This window comes from Calliopsis andreniformis, unplaced genomic scaffold (genome assembly GCF_051401765.1).
Source record: "Calliopsis andreniformis isolate RMS-2024a unplaced genomic scaffold, iyCalAndr_principal scaffold0133, whole genome shotgun sequence".
Taxonomy (NCBI): domain Eukaryota; kingdom Metazoa; phylum Arthropoda; class Insecta; order Hymenoptera; family Andrenidae; genus Calliopsis; species Calliopsis andreniformis.
Genome location: NW_027480542.1, coordinates 813,168 through 836,376, shown reverse-complemented (window position 1 = coordinate 836,376; position 23,209 = coordinate 813,168). Strand labels below are relative to the sequence as shown.

Here is a 23,209-nt window from a genome sequence, read left to right as displayed (position 1 = left end):
TGGAAAGTCTCACTCTGGTTTACGACACGGTTTTTCCTTACGGAGACAAGGATTGCGGACCAGAGTGGGCATTCCGTGTTCGCCTGTTGTGAGTCAAACATCGAAACGATTCGACTGCGCTGCCCTTAACGCAAGGGTCGATACATGAAAAGAAACGTTACTTTTCATAGGTTCTATTTGAATCAGCTTGTATATAGTAGAAATAAATATTAGTGATAGGTAATAGTGTGTAATTATTAATCTCCACGTCATATCACCTCAAATCTAAGAAGGGTACGAGCGAGGTAAAGACCCACTTGTCTCACGACATGCAGTTATTTCTTCTCGAGGAGTGTCTGGAAAATATCAGCTCGCTTCATTTGGAAAAGCACCCCAAAAGGACACCTTTTAAGAGTTCAGACGTCTTCGTTCTGAACAATAAGCTATTTTTTTTTAATCTGTACGTTACTCCGGCGCGTCGGCGGCTAGTACACGTGGTGACCAGATTCTTATGTTAGCCCTGTCCACTGCCGAGGGACAATAGGCGCGTGTACAGTCGGCAGCCAGATACAGCGATTTCGGTAAAACAGCAGGATATCGGTTCTTCACACTTCTACAGCCAGCCAGGACGTACTTGGAGTTTTTACAAAATGAGCTGCCTTTGCTCTTGGAACATTTATTATGACTTACAATTAGTGAAAAAGTTAAGTAACTGTTCAGTTCATACCATGGAAGTGCATTAACATCTGTAACATCAGCAGTATACGCGTGTGTATGTTCACCGACGCGTGCTTCTCGCGTTTGAACTCGCGCGTGTGTGGTCACACGTTCGGCTGACTGGGATTTGAACAGCGCACCCCGGAAGTCCAATACCTGAATTTCAATCACCGATATCTCGAAGATGAAGCTCCAGATTGCAAAACGGTACAGGACTTTTCGATTTCTATTTGCATGAAAAATATGCATGTCTCGGCTTGTCCCATAGTTTTGGGACACCCTGTATATACAGTCCCAAACTAAGTGCGGGAGCCGGAAATTGGAGATTCCTGGGGTGATTCTAAACCTTTTCCTTTGCAAAAATGTCCTCCGAAGCATTGTCAATAAGTTATTAACGAAAAACCCCGACCAACCAGAGAGCGCGAATAATAAGCGCTCGGCCGACCAGCGACAGAGCACAAGCTACGCGAAGCGTCTACTATTCTCCGTGCTCGAGGCTTGAACAGGGTGTAAAAAAAGTAATGGTCACAGCTTCTAGGAGTGAAAGTAGACCTCTGGATCGGTGGACATTTGAAAAAAAAAGTTCCCGCAAAATTGTTCATGACAATGAAAAAAATTGTTAAAGATTTTTATTGCATAAATGTGTTCTATGTGTCGAGTAGAAAAAAGTCTACAAGGAACCGTGGTCCGGAAATGCACCGTTTAGGCGCTATAAAATTGTTAACATATACGCAGGAGTGAGCGCGAGAGGCGCCACTCACACAGAGCCTAGCGCGCGGCTGACGCACACGGAGACGTATGGACCGGTCGCGCAGTCCACTGGTGTGCGCCTGCATTGTTCTACACCAGCACGTTATGCGTAAGAGAAAAACAGACGTTTTCGCTAATTTCTTGCTACGCATTCCCGTGACCCAAAATAGGAACATTCGGTTAATGCTTCGTGCTATTGACGCAACAAATCGTAATTATGTAGAAGCTCGCGAAATATATCGGGAGTATTTAAGAAATTGTGGAAGACGTAATTAATGATATAGAACAGTATTATTGATAAGAACGTAATTAATGATATATTTACTAATAAATACTTACTTATGAATTTTTTATTTGTAGGTTAAGGCATCAGTGCAAAACGCGGTTCAATTATTAATGCAAATACAGACTCTATGAATACACGCAGTATTGTTATATGTCGTTACATACTGTTATAGATTCATATAATATACACTAATTAATGCATTTCTATTGAAAGATACTAACATTACTACATAGTAATAAGTGTAAGTAAAACTATATATAAGTAATAAATATAAGTATTCTCAATTAGTGGTATTACGTGTTGAAGAATCATTAGCGTTTGTTTCTTACACGAAACGATAAGGAGTATTTGGAAGCACACATTCACTGGCCAAAGATTGACGTATTTCAGCTGTTCTGTGTATCAATAAATTTATGACCATTTCGTCTTTGTTGTTTTAAACATTTTAAAGGATTAAAGAAACGGATATAGGTGAATATGCGTGTGTCGGGGTCACGGGAATGCGTAGCAAGAAATTAGCGAAAACGTCTGTTTTTCTCTTACGCATAACGTGCTGGTGTAGAACGATGCGGAGCGCACACCAGTGGACTGCTCGGCTGGTCCATACGTCTCCGTGTGCATCAGCCGCGCGCTAGGCTCTGTGTGAGTGGCGCCTCTCGCGCTCACTCCTGCGTATATGTTAACAATTTTATAGTGCCTAAACGGTGCATTTCCGGACCATGGTTCCTTGTAGACTTTTTTTTACTCGACACATAGAACACATTTATGCAATAAAAATCTTTAACAATTTTTTTCATTGTCATGAACAATTTTGCGGGAACTTTTTTTTTCAAATGTCCACCGATCCAGAGGTCTACTTTCACTCCTAGAAGCCGTGACCATTACTTCTTTTACACCCTGTACAAACGGGGCGGGGCAACTATATACTTTTGATTTCAGTACCTTCTTCAAGTTATATAGATTAATGTTTTCTGGCGGTTTCGTAATTACCGAGATTAAGACTAGTTATATCAATTGGACAACTACTTTTGATTTCAGTACTTTTTTCGAATCAAATGGTAATAAATATTTTTTGGTGTATTTTTTTATTATATTTTTTAAAGTTTAATATTTGTTGAGAGTATGTTAGAAGGATTTATTAATATCTTTTAGATACTTTCTTGGAAATTATTTAATATCTTTTGGATACTTTTCTGAGAGGATTAATATCTTTTGGGTGGTTTTTTGAGTGGTTTAATTTTTTTGAAGATTTTTCGTGGGTTAATTTTCTTGAATATTTGTTGTGGGAACCAGAGTCCAAACCGAACTTAACTACTTGGTGTTGTTACAGTTTAAATGTTCTTTCGGAGGTTTCACTTTTTTACTATTGATACATAGAACATTATTATGTTTGGAGAATATAGTGTTATATCCATAACAAAACTTTCGTTTCATAAATAGGAGGGAGAAAAAGTGCTAAAGAAAAGCCTGCACATGTGCGTTACAGGACCACCGAACTATGCAAACGGTATCGCCTGGGTTCAATGCAATAATCCTGACATTGACCAGAGCGAGCACTCAAAGTTTCTCAAAATCTTTGGGACGGATGGTGCCCGGATGTTAGAAAGTCGGAGTGCTTCGGCTGGTCGGTGTTTCGACAGTCTTAACAATAGGAGATGCCTGAATTTGGGTGGGCGCCTTGCATTCGGTGTTGCATTTGAACTTTCCCTCTCTCCTAAATTGCGCAAGGAACAACCACTATATGCTTGATAAAGTTAGTCTTAGTTGAGTATTCACTGGGAACAGGACAGAAAAACCCCAACACGTTAACTACTCCTTATCCCTGTAAAGTTCTTAAATGAACTGACTAAAAAGAGGATCTAAAGGTTTTTCCTCATTGTGCCATGTGCAATATTTGTCATAAAAAGAAAGGAAATAAATTTATTGTTACGAGTAAACATTGGACTCTATACATAACAATAGCGTATTCACATATCTTTTTGTTACTTATTATGTGTATGTATTGTGATTTCTGGTAGTCTACTGTCTTTTGCCTTAGGAGATAAGTACATATAATGTCCTTTATGACATAGATTTGCCATGATGAAGTATAGCACTAATAACTTTGCATGCTTCGAAGCTGTTTGTAATGTCGTAGTAGGCACAGCTTTGATGTTATACTGATTAATTTTTGAAACGATCTGGTTTCGAACAGAAAATATTAATTGAATTGTTATTATGAGCTGACCAGCAGATGCTATCTTAATATTAAGCATCCTACTCTTTATTGTAGAACAATTACCCCCGCGTTAGGGCATATTGTTACAAAAGTCCTCGATTTTTCATTTATTGCTTCTGTTATTTTTTTATTATTATTCTTATATATGTTAGCTTTTGTGATTAACTTTTTCGTTGTAAACTTAACGAATTTGAACAGCTTCTTAGCTGAAGCCCTCTAGCGGCAAATATATGAAAGCCAAAAAACCACCTAGCGGCAAAAATGTAAAAGCCAGAAAAGAGTATCTCCGTCGAACGAAATTGAGCAGGTTAAGTTACTCCTGCACGTAAAATTAATATCTCGATATCCCAATTTACATATGTGAGGGCTTATTTTATGCGTACGGTGATTCTTAACAATGCGGCAATCCTTAAAATTCATTAGGCACTGCGTCAAAAGAATAAATTGTTATCAAAGTTTTTGAACGTCTTGGTTACAGAAAAGGTACACATGCTAGCATTACGGGCCACTCAATTACTTCACGTGAGACGCTGCCGCGTGATATTTTATACAAACTGATATTTCATACAAACCAACCTATTATAGGTATAAGCAGACATATTTTACGCGGTTTTGAAGTCAATATCTTTAACTTTATGCGGCAATAGAATCGCTGAGGCATGAATTTAGCTCAAAGTGGTTGCGTGTGAGCGTGGGTGTGTGTGTGGGTGCTGGGGCAACAAGAGAGGGGCAATTGAATGCAGGTCGCGACCAGAGGAGGTTCTTATATTTCCTCATTTTGTATTTTCTTATACTAAATATTTTATTATCGTTGTATGTACGCGATTCGTTCCATAATCTTTCATATCCGCATCCTACATTTAATATTATATTAAATATTATACATTTATATATTAATTAATTATTACGCTTAGCATTTTCTAATAGTTTCAATAGATTCATTTGTTTTAATATGTTAATATTATTAAGATACAATTTAATTTAATATCTTAAATTGTTTTTTTCAAATGATTGATGCTTTGTGGGAGATTGGTTTCTGTAGGATAAATTTTTCAAGAGAATGTACATAGTTGTCGTGCTTTTTTCATCTTTTTAAGGTTTTTTGTGATATCATTATTTTTCATTAGTTTTGCACTATTACTAGCTTTCGTTTTTACTTTCATCTTGCTGATAATTACGTAAAAACATAGATGGTAGCTTTAATACCGAGTCATGAATGCAATAGGTGCTTACGGATCATGATAGACGTCGTGTTAATAAGAATTATCACATAAATACCGCATTCCTGTGGAAGCCTCCGATAATATTGAATCTCCAACATTACGCAAAGTAAAATTTCAAGAAACAAAGCGAAATTACTCGTTAACTGTTAAGTTTAAAGCGAATAAAGGTCAACACTTTTTTATTCAAAATTCGACGTTATTTCGTATTTTGGTATAAAGTTAAGCTTCAAACCTTCGAAACACCTCCACGTATTAAAAAAGCGCATGCTCAACAAATTTGTTCAACAAATTTTTGTGTACAACGCATACTTTGGAAGTTATAGAAGTGTGCAAATTACGTGTACCACTCTGTATATACTTTTCTCGTTATTTTTAGGTGCTTAATCAATATGTAAAGTAGTTTTCACTTATTTAGGAATGTTTTGTGTACAAAATTTCTTTCTATGATCGAAAATTGTTAAATGAATGTTATTGCAAGCGTGTGAAATATTGAATTGAAATATTGAAGTTATAAACTTGACGTTTTATGTATCTCCACATGAAACAATCAAGTGGAATATAATCTAGTGAATCGGCTAACTAACAGATTTTTATGAATCGAATTAACCTGCATGAAGCTAGGAAACAAAGATTGATGAATTTCCCAATCTACTTTCAACTAGTCTGAGTTTTCATTCAAGGATATTTATAGTTTACGGTTTTCTAGATCGTTGAATAACGTCTTGATGTGCACTACAATTTCACATTATAAAAAAACTCATATTATTACCATTAAAAAAATATTGATGATTTTGGAAACTCTGAAGAAATAAGGGAAAAGTCATGATTCGTATTATTTGTCGCTTTGAACCAAACAATTTTGTCCTAACACACTAATTTTTCGTATCGACAAATGTAACAAAAATAAGAAGAAAAGTAAGATAAACAAAAAACCCTACATCTTGGATATGCTATGTCACTTTTGAGTATAGGAAGGACCCTCATATAAAGCGTACCATGTTTGAAAAATAAACCATATTTGCTACTTAATCGGAGTCGTTGATACTAAGATTTTCCGATTCAAGTGAGTGCTTGTCATATTACCCAACGCGATTCGATGCCATTTATAATTCATGTTTCCTATTTTTTATGATATATTTTGTGTCGTAATACGTCTTCCTGTAAATCGGAAAACTTTAGTATCAGAGACTCTGTTCAGATGATGAATATGATTCATTCTCAAAGATGGTACGGTTCAAATAGACACAAAAATTTAGAGTCCCAACTGCCAACTTACCATTAACGTATAGTATGTACGTATGTATACCTCAGTGTCAGTTAAAGAAAAACAACTAGTATTTACTGGGTAGTCACACACGCATATTTTGTTTAATCTTTCATAGTTCTTTAACTGTAAAAGAATTACTTCATATCACACAATGCAAAAAATAAGTAAATATAAGTGTATATATATGTATATATATACGTATAAGTATTTGTATTTATTTACCAAGTTCATCTGGTGATACGAGCTTAGATGCTATTGATCTCATCGCTATAAAAGATGTGCCATTCACGATTTCAACAATTGCCGCTAAAATGAGTAGAATTATTGTTGATATATATCGTTTGTATTTAATAAAGATAATAAGAAATTATATTTGAGTATATTAACGTTCGTAACTACTTACCTAAATAAATCATCCAATCTGTAGTTGCAAACGCATAAACAAAACCAGCTAAAATTTTACTCGTTGAACTCATGATACCCACAATCGCATCATCAATTTTTAAGATATGACTAAAGACGCCAACGGATATAGCAGTTCCTATAAAAGGAACAAAAGTATTTGTGATATCAGATGAATGAAAAAAATATTAAATCATTTGTTTTTGAACTAGTTCTACTGTCAATTAACCCTTTAACAGTTTATCCCCAGTGAGACTGGGGCGAAGTATCAAGTACCGATTTGTGTGACCCGAGTGGGGCTGGGGCATAACAATACATCGAAAGAAATAATAAATAAAAATAAATAATAATAATAAAACGTGCCTTTTACATTTGTTGTAACGTATAGAAATATTTTAAAGAATAAAAAAAACATATTCTTTTACCTAAATTTACAATTTGATTCAACTATTAAAGGCTTAAAATTACTGGTATACTCAATTATTAGTATTTCAATAATATTTAATACTAGTTAATTTTTGACTAGTTATTTTTTCTTAACTCATTTTCATCATAAGGAAGAATATGCCTTTATCAACAAATGTGTTTTTATTATATCTAAGTATTAATATTTAAGAAAAAAATAAAAAATTTAATAATTCGATGATTTACGAAGGAGAAGAGTAAAGAAATAGATGAAAAGTGGACGCGTGTATATACGCACTCTGATGATACTAATCGGGAATTGGTGATAATGATGCAAATGGGTTAATTCGTATAAGTTGGAATATACAAGTTGAACTCTAAATACAGACAGTTTTAATCAACGAATATGTAATTATAAGTTTTTAATTGCCACCGTAGTAATTGCGTCCACAGGAAAATACATTAATATTAACAAATATCGAGAGTGTCCTCACAACCAATTTCAATAAAACACATAAACCGATCTAATATAAAAATAATATGAGTAATATCACTATATGCCCGTAAATATGTATACAGTGTATTTATCTCAACTGAAATTGATAAAATATTTCATGCAGAGTAAATTGTAAAAAACTAACTATATAGAGAAGTTGTTTTTCACCCTTTTATGCGTCTTATCAAAAACTGTTGAAATAGAAAATAGATTTTTTTTATAAACACAAGTTTTTTGTTTTGAAAAAATGACTAAATTACATATATGCTTACTTACCAATTAAATTCGTTACCATGGCAAATGTGGTGAACATGCTGTACATAATTTCGTTCCAATGATATCTATACCTCATATAAAGGTACATTACTGCCATTTCACCTAAAAGTTTAGTAAGACTTATTAAATTTCTAGTACACATTTAACTCAACGTATTTTGTGAGCTAATTAAACTATATTTTGAGTATTCGAAATGCATTAATTTTATTTAACATGTTTAGCATTTCACATAAAAATTTGGTTTTTCTTTACTTTTATACCTGTTAACGATTGAAAAATCTAATTATTACGATGCCATCAAGTATAATTTATCAAACTGTTCCAATCTTTCAAACAAACGTACGTGGAATAGTTCGTTTCGCATTGCACGAAAGATCATAGCCAAAACGCTTTCCAAAATTACATCTTGTATTTTGTACGCTTTGTTTTCTTTCAACATTAAAATTCAACATAATATTTGAAAGACTAGTGTTCGACATAGACGAAGTTCATATGTAAATCCATATTTAAATTAATTATTGTGTTAATTTATTTTGAGACAATTACGAATTCTATAACTTTATTGAAATAATTTTTCTTAATTATTTTTGAAATTTGTCCGTATTTTAAGTGTTAAATTTCCCTATAGCTAACTACACTCCGATTAAATTTCTCTATGGCAAATTACACTGTAATTACACTGCTTAAATTAAAATTATGTTAAATCATGTTGAATATAAGAGGATATTCATAATAGCTGTCGACTGAAAATTGTTTTCCGCTTGATTTGTTAATAACACTCGCATGAAAGAAATTGTAATCAATATTGTGAATACTACTTCTATATTTTACAAATTATTAGTTGTATATAATGAGTACTTAAAACTGATGACTTCACCTTTTCAATCATTATATAAGGATCTTTTAGAAAATAACGTATTTTTGCGCGTGATTAACAATTTTGCAAGAATATTTTCTCACAGCAATTTTTCTAGTGATATTAAATAGAATGTTACTCTTTCATATTTTAAAAATGTAACAAATATTAATAGTGCATTAAAAATTATAATCTTGTTGCTAATAATTCAAGTGATAAGTGAGAATACTTTGCAGACATAATTTTATTATTACAAAACTTTTAAATAATGATACAACAGTGATTGATATTTACGTTTAATAATTTCGTTGCATTACGACTTGACATTACATAACAATACACAAGGTTGCACAACAGAATTGTTCAGTCGGCTCTGTATTTAGTCACTTCCTTTAAGTTTAGATTATTATCGTGTCATTGTTATATGTTCATCACAAATCATTGTTTTCTAAAGAATTTAATATTTTTGTCTATGAATTTCGAGATAGACATAACACTTTATACTTCACCTCAAGAATTTTGTATAGATTGTTGATTAAATTCTGTTATACACATCTTTACAGTGCAAAACAGTCAAATTTTTTACTTGTGAAAATGTACATAAAATTATAATCGTTATTCCAGTTGTACAGAATGTGCAAAAATTATTTGTCATGGTCATTACAGCGGGATTTTACACTTCTGGATCGGTGAAGATCTGTTAAAGATATTGACCGTAAAATTATTCTTGATCTAGTTTTTCATGACAGGAGTTTGTCGCCCATTTGGATTGGGCGCGTGATGCGCCGACGTTGTGTGTGTCAACGAGTGTATACGTAACTCAACATTTCAACGTTACACTTATTTTGATTGCAGCGTATTCTACTCAGTGAGAGGTTAAAAGGATGAATGAGACTATGGATCAGAACCCAACCCTTCTCTTGAAAAACCACGTTTCCATTTGTTTTTAGAGTGATTTTGGTGCAGGCAGTTGCTCAATTTTATTTCTGTTTTTCCTTACTTTCTGCGCAATGGTTTATGTTGGTCATAGATGCTGGAAAGTTTGTTCGTCCCCATACTTTAATTATTGCCTGTCTCAAAATTTCTGATCTAAATATTAAACGGTTTCTTTTACTGCTCCTCAAAGAAAGAAGATCACCGTTATCAAATCTAAAGAACGAGGATTTACACCGTATCTATTTCGTTTCTAACATTTTGTCTAAAAATTGGCGAACTGATTGATTGCAATACGGAGAAGAGTCATCGTAAAATAAATGGGGTGCCATATGTGTCGTAGTACAACTTGACGTTGTTCACTTCAGTGAACGAAGAAACGAATCTGTAGAATTTGGTAACAATGTAGGCAAATAAGTTGGACCAGTATAACTCCTACTTATACGTTGATGATGAAACGTCCTCAATTAAATCTTTCAATCATTGCGTAAGGACTTTTTAAGATAGTAGGCTTCTGTTGAATGACTATCTTTAGTCCTGATTCATAAAGGATAAGTATGATAAGATATTCTGTTCTCAACGACTTAGGTTACTATTTGTGCATACTTTTCAAGTCGGAGTCCGAACCGCAGTTCAGACAGTGACCAAGCTAAAGAACAAGGTCCTCATCTCTCCGCTAAAAATGGATAGTACACAGGGTGAATCATGCACTTAGGACGGGTTATATCTCAAATTTGGCATTAGATAGAAAAAAAATGTAGAGGGAAAGCTTGAATAGTATGATATTGTCTATTCTTTTACGACTTTTTTTTCATGTGTGCAACGATGCATCAGTAAAATGCAGATGCATATTTTTCTCGTATCGATTCCTTGAGCCATTCCGCATAAAACATCATGAAGATACCATGTTGAGAAAATGAATATTTCGTGAGATGTTTGACATTTTTTATAAGTCGTGTGCTTATCTTACAAAAGGTTTTCGAACACTTCGCCTCTGGATTGTATGTACTTCATGCATCGTTTTTTAGATCTCCTTCACACGGCCATTCACGTATGCCATTCGTGTCCGACGATTCTTTTATATACGGATTCATGAATCGCAATTCACGTTTATATTTTTCTTTGTTTTGCCAATTACAAATAACGAAGACAGACATGCGATTGCAACAAGATCACGCGTCAAAATATAGCTTAAATTTTCAAACTTTTCTGATAATTTTAGAAAAAAAAAAACGTTTCTAGCGTAGGTTAGTCAACTTTAAATTGTCTACAAATCGCGATATTAAAAGTTTCCAAAAAAACTTTTCTTTCAAGGAGAAACCGAGTTGACCTTGAGTTTCTTTTTAATGGCATCATATACTTTTGATTTCATATTGTTGTAATTGATGTCAAGATGAATTCAACGACCTACTATATAATACGCTTGAACTAACCTTGGATTCAAATTACATACTCTGTATATATAATTTTGTAGCAAAGGAATATACTTGTTGTCTCTTGTTCATGATACACATGCTTTTGACCAAAGACTTTTCTGAGAAAATACAGGAAATTTAAGTTATCTCCATTTGGCTTATACATAAAAGAAATAATAAAAAAAGGGAAGTGAATAGAAAATATTAGATTCATCCGATTAATAGTACAAAAAGGTAAAAGGGAACTTTCCACATAGTATTTGCAAAACTTTTAAGGGATTTTAATAAGTTCTTTAATTAGTTCTTTAATTTAGTCTAGTACATCATTTGAAAAGCGTCTTAATAATATACAACATCCAATGATAAAGAACGAACCAAATATGCGTGCCAATATACCACCAAGAGAAGGATTATCGGTAACATTGAGGTACAGATATAAAATAGTTAATCAAAATGTACATGTACGTACATTTTGGTGGTCCTCCCACCACCACTGCCGTTCGAAGTGACTGACAACAGGGACATTATTCGCCCTCCCGGATATGCCACAAATTGAATACATATCAGGTCTGATAATAATTTTGTAACTAACTTAAGCTATTTCTCGTATTTCATCTTATCAACTTTGAGGGATAGTTTCATCCCCTAAATATGAAAACAGGCCGATATAAAAAAATATGTGTCTCTTATTTTTTGGTTCTCTATAACATATCCGAAAATCAAAAGAATCGAAGGCGGACACCAAAAACCCTTCCTTGTAAGTCCATTCACATTATTTGAAACAGCTATTTATCATTAATTTCGCAAGTGGTGAATCGAATGTCGCGATAGCGTCAATCGCGAAACGAACGGTTTCGTCAATCGCATTGATTTCAAGAAAGCCGTATGGCCGGAATTCATCATGCGTGATTCACGATTCACAAATTGCCATGTGAAGGAGCTGTTAATATTTTTCGTGACAGAATTAAGCTGCATATGTTACAACAATATATTATAGTTTAATATGTTCTTTCAAATTATCAATAGAAGCAAATGCTCACGAACGTACTTTATCTTTGAGGTAACCCCATAAAAAGATGTCAAAAGGATTCAGATCTGGAGACCGTGCGGATCATAGTGTTGTACTGTGTTCCAAACCATTTATTGGAATAAGTCTATTGTAGGTAATTTGTTACAATACATGCATTATGTGCAGGTGTACCATCTTGTTAATAATATCTCAAATTGTGTCGCATTTGTAAAGGTAGCTTATAAATGAAATCAGGTTACAGAAATTGTAAAAAATACAGATATCTTTCATCATTCAGTATGTTCGTTGTAAAGAAATATGGTCTAATAATAGTAGCAATTAAAATACCACATCAGATATTAATACTGAAACGTATTTGGTTATTCGTCTCTCTTCAAAGTCGTGAACTTTCTGTAGTCCATAATTATTATTTTCATTATGCCTACTGTACATTCCATTATTTGTAAGTGCACATTCATCAAACAATACAATTTTTCGAGGGAAATTCGGATTATGATATATTCTACGTAAGAAAAACTGACAGAATTGCATTCGTCAAATTTCACCACTTGAATGTGAAATATGTCTAATGGAAAAGCAATTTTTGCGATTTTAAAATTCTTTCGATAGAACTTTGAGTGGTATTACATTCTCTTGCTATTTCCCTCGTTAAAGCTTGTGGTTTAAACTCACCATAAGCTAATATAGTGGATTGTATGTTTTCATTACTTATAACTGGTTTTGGTACATTTCTGTTAGGTTTCAAGAAAGCAAAGTATGCTTACAATCGAAATACGTATGATTGTACATTCATACAAACTTCACAGAATTTTTATTGCAAAGCACAAAACAAGCAAACATATTAACTTTTTCACTATTCTTGAATGGCATCATTTTCTCATGTGATCCAGAAAATAACTACTGGTAACTAAGTGAATACATACAACATTACTGATGTTTAGAATTTTTGCCTTGAAGGGGTAGAATGTTGTTTATTTTTAACGTGTCTTACATTTGCAAATGTTTACGCTTAATGTCCTTTGCCTTAGTAAAAATGTGAAATATCTCACGAAATATTGATTTTTTTAACATGGTAAATTAAAGCTTTTTCACGCAGGATAACCCAAGGAATCGATACGACTAATCAAAAATATGCAATTACATTAAAAAAATAATGTCGCAGGAAAAAAATATTATCATATCATTCATCTTTTCCCTATACAGTTTTTGTCTATCTGTTGCCATATTCAACATATAACTCGTCTCAATTACGTGATTCCCCTTGTTGGGGGCCTGCGCGAACGCGTGCGAAGCGCAACGGCAGAGACTCGATGAGAAAGTCACGGCATAGGTGCGTTGAGTTTACGGCTCGAGATGTGCCACGCAGTCCCATGTAAAATAAGATTGAATAAATAATTAACCAAAGAGGAACCAAGGAAATGTCTAGTTAAACCTCTCAAAGACCCAACACCCCTCATACATACATCTAGGAAATTTGTAACTAAAGAATTTTCTACTCAGACTTTCTCTCGAGTATGCGTCTTCAAACTCGTTATTTTAACTGTTGTATCTCTTAAAATACATTACTTAGCTTAAAGTAAAACTTGTGTATTTAAATGCTTGCGAATTCTCAACACCTTCTTTAAGAATTATTCGAACACATTTTAGATACAAAAATAATTACTTTTTGATCAGTGAATCTAGTCACTAAATCTAGTCACTGAAAATCCCGATTTGGCATTTCTACTAGACGCAAAGGTCTTCCAGTATTTCTACTAATATTACGATATATTTTCCGAGCTAAACATCAATTCACCGCTACTTCGTCAATAGCACGTTATTATGTACCTATTTACCTGATTGTTAAATGTAAAAACGTTATAAATATAACGAGTTTAAGAATAATTGAAATTTTGACATGGTTTTCTAAAAGAACGGTTAATTTATATATAGTGTCTTTCACCTTTTCAACTTTTTATCTTCTTGAGAAGTAGAACACGTTGGAATAAAAAGACTTATTCAAATTTTTAAATATAACAGTAGAATGACAGCATCTAATATCGATGAACGATTTTATGATATTTAAAACCAAAAGGATGCTATTAACAGTTTTGAAGTTTTTCAGTTAAGAGTAGAGATGGTTAGTTAAATTGTAAAATATAATGTTGTAAACAATTTAAGTAATCCAACGTTACGTAAAGATATCATTTTGTTACGCGACGGGACGCGAGCAACGCGAGAGGCCGGTGGGGATAAATATATTTCCAAAGAATATAGTGGTTGAAACATTGGTTGGTACAACCGACGAAACTGATGCAAGATCAGTTAGCATTTGGGATTATTGTAGACGAGGACGAACCTGATGTAAAATCAGGGAGCCTCTGAGGATAAATGTGCTTGCTGACAAAACTGATCTGTGATCAGTGAGAGCTTAAAATTTCTTTTAACAGGCAGAGACTCGAATATTTGATAGAGTAACGGAAAATATTCTCCGTACGTAGCAATTTAAAGGCCAGAAAAATTGATTGCTTAACAAATTATTGAAATAAGTTTTTACTCAAGAGATGCAAGTGCTATAATATTTTTCTTAATATTGTTTTCAATAACTCGTTAACTAAAAAATTAAATTCATTAGTTTGTATATATGCTCCTTATTATGTGCCAAGCATTAAGAATAACTTAATTTTCATAAAGAATTTACATGGAATTGTTTTAACACATTTGAATTTCAAAGTCGATGTTCTCGATATCAGAAAAGTGGTACTGGCATCTTTTTGGTTCCATGTGCCTTAAAAAGTCCATGTAAAGGATGTCTCAACTGAAAGAAGCCTTCTAAATATCTTCTCTATTTTTAATGACGCAAAAAATGTTTATAGCATTTAAATGATATTGAAGGAGGAATACCATAGAAGAAAACTTTTTTTGTCTAATTATTTTTCTTATTTTTTTCAAAGTTGTCGGTATTGTTTAGCAGGAAACGTGTATTTTTTTCTATAAATAAAAAATTACAAATCTACACGTTACTGCAGAGCGTTACGTTTTCGGTTTGAGAAAGAAACCATTGAATTGGATCGTTCAGAAATGGAAAGTGTGGAAAAGGAATATAAAAACTTGAAAAACACAAATTTGCTTTTTGGTGATAGAACAATATTAGTAAAGCATGTACTTATTTTCACCATGTTAGATGGGAAAGTAGCACAAGCAGTAACAGGAACTGCCTCTGCAAGTAACTGCTTTATTTGCAATGCCCGTCCTTCCGAAATGAATAATTTACAAAAGGTTAAGAGCAAGCAATCAAGTGAAAAATCTCTGAAACTTGGATTATCGCCTCTTCATTGTAGAATAAAATGCATGGAGTATATACTTCATATTGCTTACAATTTGAGTTTTCAAAATTGGAGAACGTCAAAAGATACGCTTCCACTGAAAGAGGCTGAAAAAAAAAACGAATTCAAGAAGAGTTCTTTCGTAAAATGGGGATCCGTGTAGATTTTGTACGGCAAGGATATGGCTCATCGAACACAGGAAATACTTCTAGGAGATTTTTCGCCGACACATCTTTGACATCGGAAATAACACAAATTAATGAAGATTTAATTCGAAAATTTTCCGTAATTTTAGAAGTTATTAACTGTCATCATGCAATTGATCCAGATAAATTTGGTTTGTATTTTATGTCCTCTAGTGTGCACAAATTATTAATTCATGGTGCCGAAGTGATATAAACAGCAGCTCTTCCGATCGGACAGCTTTCTGAAGAAGCGCAAGAAAACAGGAATAAAGATTATAAAACATTTAGATTACACCATGCCAGAAAAATTTCTCGTTTAACAACGAATGAAGATGCATTTCATCGAATATTGGAATCATTCGACCCGTACATATCTCATTTGCGACCAGAAATGAAAAAAAAACATATCGAAGTCAGTGCGGAAGCCTTAAAATTGTTAATTTAAGTAATTATTATTTTTAATCATTTTTAAATTAATTACTTTATATATTAATTATTTATAATAAAATTATCCGTTTTCTAAAAAGTTTAGTGAAATTTAATCGAAAATATTTCAATATCCGAAGGGTCAAATTTTCGATTTTTTTTTCTAAAATATTCGAAGAACTGACAACTTCCGTAACTTTTTTCTTGGCTCCCTATTGACCGAACGACTTGAAATTTAGCAAATATTTTCTGGTATAAGAGCAGTGATATACCTGAAAATTTCAAGTCGATATAATCATTATTTGCAGAGATATTGATTTTTTTCCACTTTTTTGCCATTTTGCCCCACTGTGCGTCGTAGTAGACGCACTAGTAGAATTCGTGTGGCGTGCGGTTAAGAAATAAATTTCACAGACTACGATTTCTCTTTAAAATAAATATACAGGGTGTCCCAGCGAACACTGCACAGTGCGTTATTTCTTAAAGTATTAGAGATAAAAAAAAATTATTTATACAGGATTTTATGGTTTGAAGGGGCCAATTTATTAGCGAAGGCGAATTTTTGTAACCTTATTATTACATGAGATATGATGGTCAAGTTTGATTGTTTAAATGGAACTATATATTTTTTTACATATCAGTTGATAATGTGTTTCAAGACGAATCCAGCGACGTCTAACTTATATACTTTTTTAAATTAATTTTCAAGATATTGCGCCTACAAATTTAGTGACTTTCCTCGGAAGAGAACCTGTCTGATCAGCAGGTATTGCGGGCGGTCTATTGTTCCCTCCCTTAGTATTGGTTTCAAGGGGTAATGCCTAACACGCGCCATCGGGAGGGAAGAATAGACCGCCCGCAGTACCTGCTGGTCAGAAAGGTTCTTTACGTACTGCCTCTCTACACCTCGCTGATGCAGCCGTATTTATACAAGAAAAATGTCTCTTTCGTTTGGATCTGGTGACTCCCCTTAATTTAGGGGAAGCACTGCGCTGCGCTTGCGCGTTCGGGGGTCGTCGCAGGATATGTGTTCCTAATTGGTTCCGAAGTTTTCGCGCATGCATCTGGTGATGCCTGCGCAGGCGTATCGAGAGTTTCGCTTGCCGATTGGTTTGCGATGTCATCATCCGATTGTCAGTGCGTACGCCATAGAATGTCGCTTCGGTACTATACCGATTTTTTACGCATGCGTAAATGTAAGCGTTCTACTGTATGTGCGCAAGCGCGTCGCTTGTCGCTGGCGCGATGATTTGATCTAGGGAATTGAGGTGGTGGGCTCGGGTCACTGCCACTGTACAGATTTGAACTATCACTTGTTATTTATTAAGACAAAGATTGTTTTTTTGGTTAGAATTCGATTTCTTCGTATGTGTATGCGAAGCTGCTGCCGGTTGTTACACTATAAACATGTTTTGTGTCATTAAAAATGAAGAAAATATTTAGGTGATCTCCTTTAGCTAAGATATCCTGTATGCTATTTTATATTCTGTACGGTGTTATACTTTCTTTAAGACCTGTCACAACATATATGCCACTCATTTAAACGGTCAGAGTAACCTGGGCCTAGTAAGGCCTTAAAGAGAATAGCACACCGTCTGCAGGCAAGAAATGAGCCAGCATTTTACACACTGTATAATAGCATGTAACTAAAGAACGTTTTCGGGCATATTTGTGTTTGAACTTTTTTCAATGTTTTTGTATCTAGAACCTACTCTACAAAAGTGTCTCAAGTTATTTCTTATTTTTTATAGGATTCGAGCCAGCGTTTTACATAACATAAAATAATGTGTAACTGAAAAACTAAGCGTTTCCGAATATATGTACACATCAACTTTTATCATTGTCCACGTGCGTATAATATATTCTCCAAAAATGCTCTACATATTTGGAAATATCCGGCATAAGAAAAATATCTTTAAATTTAGAGCATATTACAAGCGTGTTGAGATATTGATAAAATACGTTTCGGGTAAAATTGGAATACTCAGTTTTCGGGAAAAGGATACACGATAGCGATCAACTCATGTACCTAGTGTCAAGACATAACGTTTCCTATAATGAGAGACACGTACACAACTATAAGTGAGAGATACGTATGTATATTATGAGTGCTAGCGTCACGAAATATGTAATAAATAAATGAATCTTTGATATTTAGGACAGTGTGATCGTGACAGTTTTGAATAATCGCCTGTGAAAAGGTGTTGTTGCAAAATGTTTCATACGCACGTATAATAAATTTTGTTGGTAAATTTTTTTGTATGGAATAGATATTCGACGTTGTAATATAATACAGAATATCTACTTTGTATAGTCATATATGCATATTGTTGAAGAAGCAAACTCCCAGTGAGGTGGACAGTCTAAGACTTCTTATACCTTATGGACAAGCGAGTCTGAATGAGGATGCCGGGTTGCGCCTCTCTCTCTCTCTCTCTCTCTCTCTCTCTCTCTCTCTCTCTCTCTCTCTCTCTCTCTCTGTGCCTTTTGCTAGTTGGTAAGATTTCTTCGTTTTTCACACATTGTTAAATGTTAATATTGAGTTTACAGATTAGTTTTGCATTTAAAACCAAGTATTGTGACGTGGTACAAGTGCTAGTCACAGAGCCGAACCCTTCCCGGGGCAAGAGAGGCCTTTAGTGCGTACCATCGGGAGTCCAACACCTTACTAACACCTATTTTGCACTCAAGCTAACAGGGTTCTCCCCGCGGCCTCGACAATAGCATTGGCAGGAGACAGGTGCGAGACCAGATCGGAGCCACCGACATGATCTATCGCGGCGAATCTTCGGAATCGGGGAGCGGCCAGAGTACCCGCCGCTCCAGAGTCACTTCACCCGGCGAGTGACGCGACGCCTAAATCGGGAGGCTGTCGTAGCCCATCGTGTAACTCTGGAAGGACACACGATGGGAGGGCTGCCTCACGGATGTACGAGGACGCACCGAGGGATGGGGACCCGCCGACGCGCGCGAGGTTGGCCACCTCACCCCGCGTACCGGAGAGGCGCTGGGACGTCGCCACGGGAGCCATCTCACGAGCAGATGATGGCAGCGGACCCCGGAAGTGCGACATCTACCACTGCGTCTCGGATCCACGCCGCAAGACAAGTTCCAGGGGGACTCAGGGAAGCTCTGCCAATCAACCGTCAACATTTGAACGGCGCCAATAATTATTGGTCGCGAGGTCGCGCGACACGAGCGAGCCAATCGGGGCACGGTGAGGGAAGCGTCGCGTGCCAAGATACTGCCGCACGCAGCGATCTCGGCCTTCTTCTTGTACGGGACGCTGACCAGGTCGCAGGAGGTAAGTCTTCCCTCATTGTTCTCCCCGGTTGACTCGGATTAGAGCGGTTCGTCAGCGGAATCTTGAGAAGGCTGACTCCTGGTGGTCGTGTAGGCTGTGTAACTGGAAGGAAGCCTTCACGTGCGGGTTTTCTCGAAGCCTGCGGGCTCGGCTAAACGGCGAGTCGGCGGCTTAGCGGCGTCATAGCGAACGGTTGTCGCGTGCGGGTACATCGTCGGCTTGCTGGTATAACTTCGTTGTAACAGCGGCCACGCGGGCGGTTCTCTTACGCGTGCCGAACGTGCGTTTCAGCCTCGTCGTCGCTCAAAAACCATTGTTACGCGATCGCTGTAGCGGGGAACAGGTAACTGCCGGCGGCCATGTGTCGCGGGACGGCGCGTGTAATCACCTCGACTAATGCTTGTACGTTTCTCGCTAGAATACATCTTTTATTACTTCAGAAAACCGTGTTTTGACTAGCGTTCTCGCCCTAAGAACCCGAGATATCAGATATGTTCCTCACCCTAAGCCTGAAGAACCTCGCCCCTCTCCGGATAAAGAGCTAGCCTGGGCCGTGGTTCGGAAAAAGGAATCGCGTTCCACGCCGGTATCGAAAGATATCTAGCGCCCACGGAAAAATCAAGGCGTGGGACGCGTAGTGGCCACATCCTGCACGTCCGTCCTAGGCCGAATACAGTTCGGCGGGACGGTCACGTCGCAGTATCAAGGAATTATGTTTCATACAATGTGTCCACAAGGTGAGGGGGCTATCATAAAAAGACCTTGATTTCGATTTTCGTCGACTCTTAAAAGAATATGGACCGATTCTCGCTGAATTGAAAAGAAATTTGTAAAAAGAAACAAAAGTTGGTTAGACAATACAATAACGTTTAAAAATTTTCGTACTGGTAAGTTAAAAGTTAAGTTTGGTCGCCCTCAGATATTGGTGATTGTTCAAAACGAACGAAATGCCTTAAAACAGAAAAATTAAGGACTACTCATGGAAAACATGATGGAGAAACTGACTAATTTAATGGAACAATAAATGCAACAATTAACACTGATCATGAACGTGATCTTAAAATTCGACTCTTCGACCTGAAATTCAGGCTAACGCAGTCGAATCGTGATCTGCAATCGCAATGTTCGCAGTCGAACAAACCCTTAAAATCCTAAATGAAAAACATTAGGCCGGAATTAACACGCACCAAAACCCGACGGTAAATGACTACACAATACCACTTCCAAGGAGATTGCAAAGATCTCATCCACTGAACAAATGTCCAATGCACCCGCCAGATTACTGATGAAAACGAAGGGGACAAATCGTAGAAGAATGTTGAATGCATGAATATAGTGTGAGTGAATGTATGAACAGATAGAGCGAACGACAAAAACAAACAGATACAAATAGTGTGAAAAGTCTACAAATAGTAAAACTGGTGCACGAATAAAGGAAATTAAAAGAAAAATTAGAAAAACTTGGGTTCAATGGGGCACATAGAAACGTCGAAATTAGTAAAGGAGATAACAACTTACTCATCTTCTTGTTCTAAAAAATATGAAAAAGCATTAGAAAAAATTGAAAATAATGTAAAACGATGTCTACAGAAGAGGCTCTGGCATATTTCGTTGAGGTAAAACTTACCCGCCATTAATATAATTTAACGCGATCGAAAAATAAGTTGCGATTCCTTTCGTACAAAATAATACAAGTTGGTAAGTAGAGCCAGATAGATCGCTTGCTAGCTTCGATCTATGACTTTGATGGAGTCAGTGTTAGGGTAAAATACAAAATGCTGCTAACAATGGCTAATGGGAAACTACGTAACATATTGACGGGAACTACATCAATGCAAAAATGTTATCTCTGTGGATTTACGTCAAAAAGTTTTAATAATCTTGAATTATCATATAGTGCACCAGTAAATATATCGAAATTTGAATTTGATATGTGTTGCACGGATGTATTAGATGTTTTAAATGTCTCTTATATTTTGCATACAAATTACCTTTAAAAAAATGGCAGGCATGAGGTATGGAAGACAAAATTGTTGTAAATATGACGAAAAAACGTGTTGAAGAAAGATTTTGGAAGAAATTATGGAGAGAATCATTAATAGTTGATAAGTCCAAGCCTGAATTTGGTAGCATCAATGATGGAAATAAGGTAAATGTCCCAGTAATTAACCATATCCCAATGCTTAAACACTAACATTAATTATAATCAATTTTAGATTTACATTATAATGTATTAGGTAGCCTAATTAAATATAAAAACTAATGTCACAAAATACTATCCACAGTTTCTGATACCTCATAGTTAAAACATCAGGACACATAGTTTCAGTTTGTTTGTTTACTGAGACATTTGACATCTTAAGCGTTTAGGTCCTAGGACATTTACTGTGAGAAGATTTTTTTCAAATTGCGAAATATTTGCCAACATTACTGGTATAAACTTTATTGTTATTAAAAAATTTGATATCATAATGACAGTTATTGCGAGCAATTATGAAATAAATATTGAACAATAGATGGATTATACGATAGGAACATCAAAATATTTTATAAAATTGTATTCATGGTATCCAATGTTTCTGATTGTACATAAGATATTTGCTCATGGTCCTCAAATTGTTGCTCATGCTTTAATATCAAATGGGAAACTAAATTAAGAGGCACAAGAAGCCCGAAATAAAAATTTCGAATTATACCAAGAGAAATCTTCGCGAACGCGAATTCAGAGTTTGTTGCTCGCTTGAAACGTCATATGAACATTATTAAACCACAACTAGTCAGGCGACACGCCAATAGAAAGATATTTATATACAAAGAGTTGCCATCTACTTCTGTTTTTCTTCGACACGACACGGTAAGATCTTCTTTTCGAGCACCATACGACGGATTGTACGAGGTAATTGAAAAAGGCGAAAGAACATTTAGAACGAGACAATAAAAGTCAGCATTGATCGTTTGAATCCAGCGTACCTGGTGATATTTGGGAAACAGGTAGTGAACGTCAGCTAATAGTATATAGGGATTTTGAGGGTCAGGAAAATCAACACACATGTATATAGGTATGAGCGTGTGTGTAGATGATGATTATGTATGTACAAAAACAGTGTGAATCCTTAGTCTGTAAGAATATAGCGAAACATATATGCGTTCTACGACTGTAATAAAAGCAAAAGTAAAACCAGTGGTTTTATATAAAACTAAAATCCCATCAAAGTAAAAACCCTATCAGGTTATGGACCCAGATCCCTTCCCTGGTGAAAAATAAAAAAAGGTTGGTAAGCAGTTAAAATTAGTGAACTAAAATCAAGTGATAACATTGAACAAAAAGGTTCGAGAACGTTCGAACGTGATCGAGAGACAAAGAAAAATGGCTACGCATAACGGAAATCACAGTTACGAGGAGAGGTTACAAATTGAAAAATTAAAAGACGAGTGAAATTTCCAATTTTGGCAGTTCTAAATAACAATTTTATTTAAACCAATAAATGCACAAAATTTAGTAACCGGTGAAGAAACCCCTACAGAAGATTGGAGTGAGAAAAGAAAATCAGAATGGGAACACAGAAACGCCAATGCTCAAAAAATTATAATCACCTGAACCGAACGAAAGCCGCAAATGCATCTACTGAACTGTAAAACATCAAAAGAAATAATGGACAAATTAACAGATACGTACGGAAAGGACACTGAATAGAAGAAACGCTCTTTACTGGCAGAATTTTACAATTATAAATTT

At 35.3% G+C, this 23,209-nt stretch overlaps 1 protein-coding gene across 3 annotated transcripts in view; it reads right to left on the bottom strand.

The window, feature by feature from the left end:
• Nucleotides 1–23,209, bottom strand: part of LOC143187638 (putative peptidoglycan muropeptide transporter SLC46) — a 148,622-nt gene that overhangs the window by 111,577 nt on the left and 13,836 nt on the right. For 2 of the 3 annotated variants that reach the window (XM_076391878.1, XM_076391875.1), the window contains exons 2-4: nucleotides 8,020–8,121; nucleotides 6,844–6,981; nucleotides 6,663–6,746 (exon numbers count right to left, since the gene is read on the bottom strand). In XM_076391878.1, coding sequence (XP_076247993.1) covers nucleotides 6,663–6,746; nucleotides 6,844–6,981; nucleotides 8,020–8,121 — 324 coding nt within the window. The remainder of the gene's footprint in view (nucleotides 1–6,662; nucleotides 6,747–6,843; nucleotides 6,982–8,019; nucleotides 8,122–23,209) is intronic. The other variant, XM_076391876.1, reaches the window with a different exon arrangement.